General features: G+C 34.7%; 1 protein-coding gene across 1 annotated transcript in view; it reads right to left on the minus strand.

The window, feature by feature from the left end:
- Positions 1-7,066: 7,066 nt before the first annotated feature.
- SLC12A2 (solute carrier family 12 (sodium/potassium/chloride transporter), member 2) overlaps positions 7,067-12,537 on the minus strand; it is a 175,076-nt gene continuing 169,605 nt past the window's right edge. Inside the window, exons 25-28 of the mRNA XM_008570930.1 lie at positions 11,120-11,206; positions 9,816-9,951; positions 9,439-9,506; positions 7,067-8,212 (exon numbers count right to left, since the gene is read on the minus strand). Of these exons, the coding sequence (XP_008569152.1) occupies positions 8,077-8,212; positions 9,439-9,506; positions 9,816-9,951; positions 11,120-11,206 (427 nt within the window). The 3' untranslated portion in view covers positions 7,067-8,076. The remainder of the gene's footprint in view (positions 8,213-9,438; positions 9,507-9,815; positions 9,952-11,119; positions 11,207-12,537) is intronic.

The following is a 12,537-nucleotide window of genomic DNA, read 5'->3' on the forward strand; positions in this document are numbered from 1 at the left end:
CCCCCCCCCCCCCCCGAACACCTTTCTCCTAACCTTCTTGGCTTCCTGTATTGTACAGCATACATCCTTGGCCCAGCTAGAAACCTTGATGTCGTCTTCATTTTATCCCTTATCCCTCCTGTCTGCAGCACATCTTACTTTTTTATTCTCAATTTGTTTTCTGAATATAAATTCTCCTTTCCATTCTTCTGGCTACTCACTTATTTCAAGCCCCTGTCGTCTCTCACTTGAACTGTTAGGATCACCTCCTGCCTGGTACTGATGCCACCAATGCCCACCAGCTCCCTCCCACACTAGTCTAGATAATAAAGAATGTCCGTAACCATACAACGAATGATTATGTATGATTATGTTTATTAAGGATGAATATGCTAATTATCTCAATTTGATCATCACATACTGTACACAAGTGTTGATAGTCATCTCTGTACCCTACAAATAAGTATAGTCAATTATGTTTCAGTAAAAAAAAAGAATGTCTTCTAAAAGAGAGTTAATCCTGCACTATGCTTCTTAAAGCCTCAGTTGGGTTGCCAATGCCTGGGCGTGGCATGCAAGGATAACAGGGAAAGCTGCTGAGTAGTTAATGCAACATAATGGGAAAAATCAACCAGATTATTTTCAGTTGCTTTGGAAAAAGCATACTCACTGATTTTGGTGAGGACAGACTCTCCTGTTGCATCTCTAGATATTGTAGGAAAAGTAGACACTTTTGTGATTCAGAGTATACTAGCTGAGCTTTTCTACATTTTTCCATTGGCTCTAAAAACCCATTGTCAATGGGGAAGGGGAAAAAAAAGTTGGTTCTGTTCCAGGGAGGAGAGAGGATGCCCCCTGGCGTTAGTGCGAACTGCAGTGGGAGGGAGTAATTCCGGGGATACACTACCCTAAGGACAAGAGGGTTGCTGCAAATCGGAATTGCTATAGACAAGGGAGACAGGAATCCTCTGTCACATGCCCTCTGCACACAAACTTTGGGGCAGCTGTGTGACTGCTGGGCTGGAGCAGGAGGAGGGTAGATATTGAGCACTTAGCTGCAGAGCTTTGGAACCTAGCAAAGGTAACTTGGTTAAACCTGAGGAGGGCTTAGCCCATACATACAAGTGTCCATCACATTCGCAGGTACCAAAAGACTTGGAGCATCTCAGTCTTGATAAAGAGGCTTTTGCCTTTCTTACCAACAAAATGTTGATAAAAGATTCCTATCCATTTTTGTGACATGACAAGTAAAAGAGAACAAAGAAAGTACCCCTTGCCCGCCTTGTTCTCCCTCTCTTCCCCCAACTTAACAAAAATAAATTTATTGTCAATCCCCACCATCTTGATCCTTAAGGTGGGTTTAGGGCCTGGCTCCTAGAACCAATGATGATGAAGGCAGAAGAGCATCTTTTGTTCTTGGAGAGCTGTACCTTCCCCATTTGATGTGTTCAGGTGAACATAGTACCTATCCCCCTGACAAGGCAATTGGTCCAGGGATGGGTATTTGTCTCAAACTTTCTGGAAATTTGAATCCTGTGTAAAGTTACACTATGACCTGCATGCACACCTATGTTCCCATCTGAAAAATGGAGATTACCTACCTCATAGCTGTGAGGATTAAATGAGATAAAACATGCCAAGTATCTGGTACACAGAAGGCATTCAGTCATTGTAAGGTGTATTAGGGGTAAAAATATCATTTAGCCATTCACAGGTTGCTGAATCATGAGAAGCCACATCTAGACTTGAACATCATAAACCCTCTGGACTCAGACAAGTCCCTGTAACTACAGACTCCAAAGGAGGTAGGTGACTTAGGTTTTCTCCCATTTTCAGTTGGATGTGGGTGTTGCTGTTTAGGGCAATCCCAGGGATAACAGGTCACAGGCATCTATTGTTTTAGTCTTCCCAGCCTCCCTTTCTTCTTTTTAATAAAATCCTTTATATTTTTTAATGGAGAATCCACTGCATGTCACGTGGGCACAAGATTCCTGCCTATCAGTGACACTACTGAATCAAGGGTATCACATTTCCCAAGTTGAGCACATAGGGGTTCTTTCCTAGTCTTTTCTGCCCAAATTTATTGGGACATACTACCTTTTTACTGTAGTTATTGCTAAGCTACTGGGACTGAGTATAGTTTTTTCAGAAGCTATTGAACATACTGTGTAGTGACAGTCTATTTAAAGAATCAAGTGAAGGACAGAGAGACAAACCAGAGAAGAAAAGGTACACACAGCTCTAATGGCATTGTTCTGCATCCCTCGTTACATTTATTTGAGACCCTGAACTCAGCTACCTTCTTGGAGTTCCTTTTTCTGTTAATGTGCTTTGAGTTTCTATTCCTGCCACTGATAAAGACCTAACTAATATAAAAGAAAAACATGGAGGAATTTGGAAAGGAGGTAATTATTTGAATTTACAGCTGATATACAGGGAGATGGAAATACACGTATACCATGAAAGGACAAACAAAAGCAACCATAAAGAAGGGAGAATTATATTGAGAAGCAGCATATGTGAAAGAGAAGAATTTCACTAGAACAGATTATGGGGCAGGAGTAAAGTGTTTTACAAGCCCTCTTGCTGACTCTGATGCACATTCAAGTTTGAGAAACACTCTTCTAGTCAATGTTTTAATACATAATACACCTGTGTTTCCTACCTTCAACTTCTGAAGAAACCTAAGTGTGAAATTTATGTCAACAATGCTAAACTCACAGGTGCATGAAAAGTAAACAAAGGATTTCTTTACTGATTGAAAAACAATAGAGAAACAGATTCCCTGCAAGACGTAGGTTACAGCTTTGAGATCACTACCATGTAGCTAATAGATGATTGTCAACAGACATAAAAATTTAGAAAAAATTGACTTCAATTCTTCATTATTTCCCAAAAGGAAGTATGACTGTAACACTTCTAATAATAAAGTATGACTGTAACACTTCTAATTGTAAATCTTTCACAATCCATGAAACTCTTCTAATCCCACTGCCACCAGCATGCCTCTCCCCATTCCCTGATTATCTTGCCATCTTCTAAATTTCTTAATTAGTAACATTTCTTAGGAACTGAAAGGAGAATTTTCCTGGCTTAAGCAAAAATTTTGTAGCTTTAAACATAACCTGTGGCCTATTGGTTATTCATATAAACTCTTATAAATTGCCCCTTTTCAAATTGTGACTACCTCCTTTAAAAATGGCTAATTGAAGCTTAATTTTATTTGAATGTAAAAAAGTATGATCATATCTTACTGCAGTAGTTATATATTTGTGTGTGTACTTATGTAAAAAAATCTGAAAACTGCTTTTAAAGCTTTTCAAAGTCTTTTTTTAGTATATATTATTAGAGATATGAGATGGATATAAAATTACCTTATAAACTGCTCCCCTTCTGTAAACTCAGTTAACTCTTCCAGGATGAAATCTCCAAAATTCTATACTTCAAAGGCTTCAGCAGTATTCTGGCAAGTACTGAGTCAGGTTTTTGCATTCAATATCCATGGATCACTGATCCTATTATGTGGGTCAAAAAAATAGGTTTATTTTCATTTGTAGCTGTGGGAAGAATACGGATAATTGATATTCGTATCCTTGAATAGTGGAATAAAGGAACTATCACCTATGTGTTGACAAGGAACCATTATTCTTGTGAATGAGTTTCTGATCTTCGAGGACAGCAGCCACAAGTAAGGCTGCACAACAGAAGGTGATAAATTCAGAGGCATCCACATTTCCCTAAAAACAATAGTTTCTAACTCTTGCTTGTCTAAAACAAAATTCAATGGTAGACTGAAGGAGGAAAAACTGGCTGAAATTTTTAATGCCACCATTTAATAGACTATCTGAAATGCTTCTCACACATATAAAACAGGTCTATGACCATCGCCACCAGATTCTAAAAACGGCAGAGACTTCCATCCTTAGTATTTGAGTACTCTACAAAAAAAAGGTACATCAAATTAGTTGACCTATCAACATATTTTGTGTATTTACTATCTGAACTAGCCAAATAGTACTTTCTACTGAGTGTATCCTAGGACTTGTACCATCTTTACCCAGTTAAACGTTAAACTACCATCTATTTCCTCTGACCCTACAAACATCCTTTTGGTACATAAAGAGGGAAGCATATCAAAGGCATTTATCTTTTCTTCCCAGTGAATAAATAGCAATAACAAAAACCTGCTGACTCAAAGATGAATTACATTCCTGTTTGGAAAACTGTTGGATGGTCAGATATTAGGAAATGTCACATTCATATTTGCCTTTGAATTCTCTTTTAACTTCTCAAAGAAGTGACTGAACTGGCCTGAATAGTAGTCTATTTGAGAACAGCAAGAAGCAAAGATCACACAAAGAACATTTACATTAGGCTTCAGATCTATTAAGGCAGGCTGTAGTCAATCTATATTTCTAACATATTTGCATTACCTGAAAAGACACTTGCTGGGCAAACAAGGGTGAGTAGTTTGAAAATGACCAATCTTTCCTAGCCATATAACTTATGAGTCAGGTAGCAGTGAATGCACATGGAGAAACTGTTGGAGATGAAAGACCTGTGCTCTAGACCAACATCCTTAATTGATTTACAACATGGCCTTGGGAAACTCCTTAAAATGCTTCAAGCTGCTTTCCTAAAAGATAAATAACTGTCCTGCACATAGAAGGCACCTACTGTAATATTTGAATGAGAAAGTGAAAATGCTTTTTAAAACTGTAAATCAGCTTAGCCACAAATCTTAAGAAGAATCAGATTATATTCAGGAACTATAAATACCTTTTAATCTTCTAGTTTCCTCATTCATAAATGAGGAATTTGGTCCAAAGATAAAGCAAAATTAGAAAACCTAAGTCATTTTTTAAGAAAATCATAATGAGGTGTATCTTATACGATTCAGTCACACTGTGAGTGTTCACAGTGATTATTACAAAGGCTAAGGGATGGTGAACAATTTCAAACAACTTTTACAAGGCAAAAACATGAAGGTAAAAGCCATTTAGAAACTCAAACACTAGGGCCGGCCCGGTGGCGCACTGGAAAGTGCGCCGCTTGGGAGTGCGGCGGCGCTCCCGCCGAGGGTTTGGATCCCATGTGGAGACCGGTTCCTGCTCACTGGCTGAGCACGGTGCAGGTGCGACACCGAGGGTTACGATCCCGTTGCCGGTCTCCGGTACGGGCGCAACACCAAGGGTTGCGATCCCGTTACCGGTCAGTAAAAAAAAAGACAAAAAGGAAAAAAAAAAAGAAACTCAAACACTAATAAAATAATAGTTATTTAAATGAGATTAAATCATAAAGTTGGAATAGATTTATAAAACACATCAAATATGAGTACACTTTAAATAGTTTTAATGAGTCCACTTCCTTTATTATTGCAGTAACCTCTGTACAAAGCAGCAACTGCAATACTCAAAGTTAAAACATTAGAAAAGCATTTGTGTGACAGTTATAGTACAGTATTATCAAAATATTACATTTTCAAACATAGTAGATAATCATCCACCAGAGCTCAAATCTTTAAATTATTTCCATAGTCTTAAAAAACATGTAATGTCAGAAAGCATATAAAAAGAATGTAAAAGGAAACCTAAAATACAAACGAAATTATATAACAAATAAATATTTGATTTAATTAACTGTTAATCAGCTTAATACCACCGTTTTCTCTAAACCCACTGAATTCTTAGCCATAGGAATAATGAACTGTCAAATGCCATTGTGAAATTATTTATTTCCAAATTATCACCAATGATTACAACTAAAAAAAAATTTGGCATTAGAATTATCAAAATTCAGCATAAATAAAATAGAGGAGAATAGCTTCAATACTAGGTAGCAGCTCTAAGAATTAATTGCTGAAATTTATTAGAGCACTACAACAACCTTGAAAATTTTTGACCTTTACCTGGTGTCTAGTGTTAAGTGAAAATAATGCATTTTTTTAAAGTGATAAACTTAACATTATTTCACAGACAATACTACCCTCCCCTCATTATGCATATTTAGATATATTTTATGTACTTTATACACACATGTATGACGCATGACATTTGGTTCCTGTAGTACAGATCACAATGATGTTTTCCTGAATGGGAAAAGCTCAAAAAAAAAAAAGTAAGTGTACCTGTGCACATTTCAAGATAGCAGCACTTAGTTCATGCCCTATTATCCATTTAGAAAGTTCACACATGATATTGTTTACTGAATAATATGATATTTCTACTGTCTTTCCCCCAAAACACTGCAAAACCTGCAATAAATGGAACAATGCTGTATTAAAATGTAGGAAAAAACTTTCAGAAAATCAGTTATTTCATTTTCTTAATATTCTGAATGCAAAATTATCAAAGCTCCAATTTATGTTAACTCAAACTCTCGCAGCAAAAATACTGCACCACTGAAAATAATATTTTCATAGATTCCTATCAAGATTCATGAAAACCCGCATAAATTCTCCACCACTGAAATTTATGCCAATGAATCCACTAAACAGTACTTTAGATGGAATATTCTCCATTTTCTAACTGGATAATTGTGTGAAGTTACAGCATATCCTTCAAATGATCGCCTTTGTTCCCCATGAAACCTGTATCTGTCAATCAGATTTTGAACTTATGTTTACTAAAACAAAATTTTAATCTAATGAATCTTGATCATTTTAAAATGCAAAACACCAGCAACATAAATTTCATTATATATACACATATGTATCTGTGTATGCATATACATATACATACACATATACAAATATGTAGACATAAATCCCTTGAAATGTTTTTAGGAAATCCTTCCTTGAATAAAAATTAAAAACTTCACATTAACTATTGTATATAAAGCTTTTAGTAACAGTACACATGCACTGTCAAAATTGTACTAGTAGACCATGATGTCAAAACAGACATTTCAAAAGCACAAACTGGCAGTTTTTCTTAACACGAAAGTTTTAAAGTATTAAGAGTGGATTAAATTTAAATGTTCAGAATAATCTGTTCAAACCTGAGTGTATTAAGACTACATGTACTTGATAATTGAATGAATTAAGCCTAAAAACATTTCACTAATAAACTTGTGGTCCATTTAACCATTTGATGAAATGTTATTTTAATGATTTATAAAGGATGGTACAGTATAGTGAAATTCCACAGTGTTTATTTAAACAACTTGTTAAATGACATTGCTTTGTCTAAATTTCCTCCAGAAAAATCTGTTAGCATTTCTTAAAAGTCCCTCAGATTTGAGGGAAATTCTAAATTAGGACAGATCTCTCTTCAAATAAATACAAGTGATCTTGAGAATTTTTGTTTAAAGAATGGCAACGTGATTTTTCAGCATGTTATATAGAAGGACTGGATAAATCTTCAACCTTCCCTAAGGTTTCAGGAAATAATAATAATAAAGATAAAAACATGAGCCAATCTGAGCAGTTAAAAAAAAAAAAGTTATTTTGGGGCTTTTTTTCCTAGCTCTATATTTACATATTCTCATACAAATCTAACCCTGGAATCACTTATTGGTTGCCATTTCCCCCCCATTTTTTATTAACCTGCCCTAATTCTCACCTTTAATACCTAACAGATACCTTTACAAAAGTAATAGAAAACATACAGTACTCAACAATAATTGGTCAATGGAAGAAGAAAAGCAGTGTGCATTTAAAGGTGGAAGAGACTAGAAATAAAATAGCTGAAGGCAAAATTTGACATTCTATAAATTTATAAAAGAGCATATATGGATGAAATTTGGTTAATTTCAGAAGGCACCTCAAGGCTAAAGGCTTTTTGTACTCCTTTCACTAATCAAAAAATAACACATTTTTATTGCTCTTCAAGTAGCAAAGGAAAACTTTACTCTCATGAACTTCAGTCCAGCAAGAAAGAATCACCATTCATTAAGACTAAGATATGAAATTGACTAAAACTGAAGTCTTCTTATACATATCAATGGAGTAACTTCCCTGTGTGCTTTCAAATTAACGAAAAGAGTGAAAGAAAAGTCACAGTTCGCCATTGTGATGTTAATGTGTCACTGAAGATTTCAGTTACTTCACTAGGCACTGAAGTACCATTCTGGAGGGCTGTCCGTTATGCAGACTATTTAAGAATAGAAGGTAAGGACACTCTGATGATTCCCACGAACTAAGAGGATGGGTGGTAGGTCCTTAGACAGAGCTTCTAACCATGCCATGTAGAGAGCACTAGACACAGCACCTTTTCGAGCAACTGGGAGACTCCTGGTATCAAAAAGAGAAAAAGCAATGCACTTAAGTTGAGAAGAATAAAATGTAACAAAAATTAGAAATTAAGTCACAATAATAGTAACTAGAAATTACTATAATTACAGAATACTTCTGAGTGCAGGGAAATTCTGCACATAGAATAGCAACTATTATACTTGCAAGTCATACTACTCCCATGTTCTTAGTTTCAACAAAAGATTTTTAAAACATTAGTTCATAAAAATAGCAAAAAAGTATTTCTATAAACCATAATACACTTAGTATCTAACTCTCAATTCCAAATTTCCCCTTCTTCAGTAAGAACAGAATTCTTTTAGGAGAAAGGGACATTTTTATTGGAATTTAGAAAATGGAAGTTATATATGGATAGATGAAATTTTTATCTTCTCTTATCTTTCTGAGTTTTAATTTCTACTTGTAGACGATAATAGTAGTAGTGACCAGTTGCTCTGTAGAGTGAAGTTTCTCAATTTCTATGTTTTAGTGTCTTCCATTACAGGAATTTGTTATCAGCAAAACTTAAAACTTTCTGATATATTAAATGTTTATGGTTAATCAAACTAACAATCATCTGGTATTGTTTTATTCCATCATTTGGATTTTAGAGTCTTGAGCTTTTCTTATCTATTTAAGGACACAGGCTCCTGGACTGAGAAAATTTGGGTTCAAGTAGTATCTAGCTAACCTAACATGGTAAAAGAAAAGCCAAAGTAGGCATTAGCATCTGTATTTAATGCAAGGACAATGTGTCTCCATGTAAAATTTGTGTGTGAATAACCTGGAGGTGGGGATGTGGACAGGAACCACTATTCAAACTTAATCATCCAAATAACTTTACATGGTTATTTTCATGAGGAAGGTGTCCAAGATCCAAATATTAATGTGGGACCCTTCTACCCCACACATGCTTTAAGGCTATGCCGTGGTAGTTCCAAAGCTAAGGAATTTTGAAAAGCTGAGAAGAGTAAAGAAAAGAAAAATTCCAGAGTAATCTATTATGATAAAAAATAACTTAGAGTCATATAAGCTTAAGGTTAAAGTTTTTGTTTCTCTTTCCTCCTAACTTAAATGAGTTTTTTTAAAAAAGGTTGTTTTTTCCTCCTTATAACCACTAAGTCATTATGGGTGCTATATACATATGTAATCAGAATAGAAATTAATTCAAAGCACAGTATCAAAAAATGAATAGTCAAAAAAATCTTAATACAGACATTACTTACATGACAATAATATTAGCTGTGCTTGAATGTTCCTTTAATAATTCATTTAACCTGATCTGCCGGTATGTCTGAAATGAAAAAAGATAAAGTCATTTCTAGACCATTTAAAAATTAGAATATAGAATGGTTCATGAAACTGTAAACAAACAAACAAAAAACCAGAATCAATTTTGGTGTAATAAAAATATCTGTTCCCTACTGAAAAGAAAAATTGATGCTTTCCACTATTCACACTTAAATCTAACTTAAAGTAGATTTAATTTACATATCTGGTTCCTCCCATATCAAATTGTGATTCTTGGTACTTATGTCTTTCTTAAGTATTATTAAAAATCACATGGAAGATTAATGAAAAGGAAGCAGAATCAAAAGAATACCTTGGTCTTATAAAGTTCAAGCTCATTATCTGTTATTCTCCATGGTTCATCTTCTTTCATTTTATCTGCAATATCTTGTTCTTTATCATCTTCATGAAGTCTGTATGGCTCAATCATTTCATCAAAAGCTACGATACTTAATAGAAAGAATACTGGCAATTAACCTTATTTTAAATTACATAACAGGAAGATCTTAAATACTGAATTATAACTTGAAAAGCTGGTGCTTCTCATCTATTAGGTTCCCTTCTATACCCCAACTATAATAATCACATTGGCAACTTATTTAGAAAACAGCAATTTCTAGTCTCAAACTGATTAGAAATTTGGAACCACACTGACAGCAATAAAATTGCAGTTTAGGCTTATCTCCCTCTATCCACCCATACCCCTAATGCCTACCCCTTCAACCTAAGTAAATTTTATCACAGTAGCAAAAATGATCCTTTTGAGCAATAGTCAAATTGTGTCACCACTTTGCTCAAAACACCCAAAGGCTTTCCCAGTTCAAGTACCAATGAATGGAAGTAGTATTAAGAAAATGTATTAGAACATTTTGAAGGGGGGGAAAGGGCAAATACTAAAAATTTAAGAAGATGCAGAATTAATTTCTAGGTCCAAAGATAGCTACTAGGACAAGACAGAGTATAAGAACATGAATGGCATTCTAATCCCCTAGAATATAAGAAACATATTTTTCAGTATCACATCTAGTGCAAAGAGCCTGGTATGCACTGTTCCGTAATAGGAAACAATCTTTCCCTGATTACAACCTTACAAGGTATACCTTACTATTTTCTACTTAAAATAAATACAAATATTATTTTAACAACTTCTATATACCACTTTCAGGTAAAATATTCCAAGAGTGTACTAGGAGAATTCTAAATTCAACCATTGTAGCAAATTCTTAGATTCTCCTATTTTAGCAATAAAATAAAACAGTGGAAAATAACAGGTATGTGGAGTAGGGATGGAGTGGTTATATGAATGTGGGCAGGGAAAATGGAAATTTAAAGAACCATCTGGAAATTCTAAGGCATTAATGATTTTTGGAAATTAAATGTTAAGCAGTAATTGAAATTCTCTCTGAAAATTGAAAACCCTTTAGATTTACTTCAATATCTACTATAGACATGCCAACTATCAGTCCGAGATTTAAAAAAAAAAAAAGACTTCATATATACCTAACAATGGGGAAAAAAAAATCCAGGTAATTAGTTTAAGTTGAATTATCTGTGTCTGAGCAGGTCATCCATAAAAGGATCAGAAATTTGTCCAGAGTAAATGATCCAATAACTTACTTTTCTTTCTTTGGTTTTGTATTGATATCGCCTAGGACCATGATATCAGAGAAGTCTATCCGGAACTTGCTAAGCAAAGTAGCCATCCTACAATAAAAATGAATAGCATTGAGATATGTGAAGGATATATATATATATATAGGTATTATTATTCCATACAGGGCTGAATCCATATATCTGAAAAGCATGATTTACAAAAAGAAGTCTATTAGGCACTCAACAAAGGCCATCTGAATTGATTCACACTATTCACTCACAAAGAACTTTGAAATTTCCTGAGTAGAGACCTACTGTCATATTCTTTTACTTTCTCTGAATCTCTCCTTAGTATCCAATAATGAGTGGACAGAGAAAAATATTAATAACAAAATCTGAATGTCAACTAGTATTTTTAAAGTTAATTTTAGTCAAATTATATTGGTAAGCATATGGATTTCAGTAAACACTAGTAAATGGCTATTTAATTATTGGGGGATTGTTCTTCTATTCAAAAAGAAAGCTTAGCTCAAGGCCCAAATATGATGTTTTGGGCCAAACTGAAGAAACAGGGATGGCAGATTAAGTTCACAGCACTGTTAGGGGAGGAGGGTGGACTGGGATAGGCATGGAAAAGCAGGACCAAGAAGTCTGATTTTTCAGTTAATACCTTTTTGGAGGCAAAGTTGGCAATATATTGGTGACAAAAAAGAACAGTCGATATACACACACACATGAAAAACAATGAACAAAACAGGATTTTTAATGAAATAACAGCTTTTTAAACTAACATGAGATATTAGAAAATAGATGAGCTATAGGTTTAACTACTAAATTCATTACTAGTATTTCTTGCATAATTCACTATTTGAAATGAATAAACATCTAGCTGAATTCCAGTATCTATCTACCAAGCGCCTACTTTACAACATGCTAAACATTATAGGGCCCGCAAAACTAAAATTTAAGAAAATATGTAAATATAATACAAACCAGAATGTGATGTTTGGTATCAAGTGTATCATGACTAGGGAAGGAAACAACAATTAGGGAGATGAGGGGGAAAAAAATAGGGACGGCATTATGAAGAACTGAGCTGGGTTTTAAAGAATGGATTGTTAACAGAGAAAAGGGAGGCAAGTGAAGAGCTATTTACAGTAGAGAGAGGTGAGTAGGCAAAGGAGTAAGAGCCTGAAATTACAAGCATGTTTGGGGCATGTGCAGAAGTGTGAACTGAAGCATAGAGCATATTTGGGGGAATAGGAGATAAGAAAGGAAAGGTAACAGGAGGACAGATTGTTTAGGGCCTTGACTGCCACATTATAGCAATTAGACTTTCTATGGTAGGTAATGGAGAGGTTGTTAACGTATTTTGAGTAAAGGAATCAGATAACTGAAACTGCTTTCTGAGCATGCAACTGAGAGCAATGTGGACAATATAT

The sequence above is a fragment of the Galeopterus variegatus genome, unplaced genomic scaffold (assembly GCF_000696425.1).
Source record: "Galeopterus variegatus unplaced genomic scaffold, G_variegatus-3.0.2 Scaffold645, whole genome shotgun sequence".
Taxonomy (NCBI): domain Eukaryota; kingdom Metazoa; phylum Chordata; class Mammalia; order Dermoptera; family Cynocephalidae; genus Galeopterus; species Galeopterus variegatus.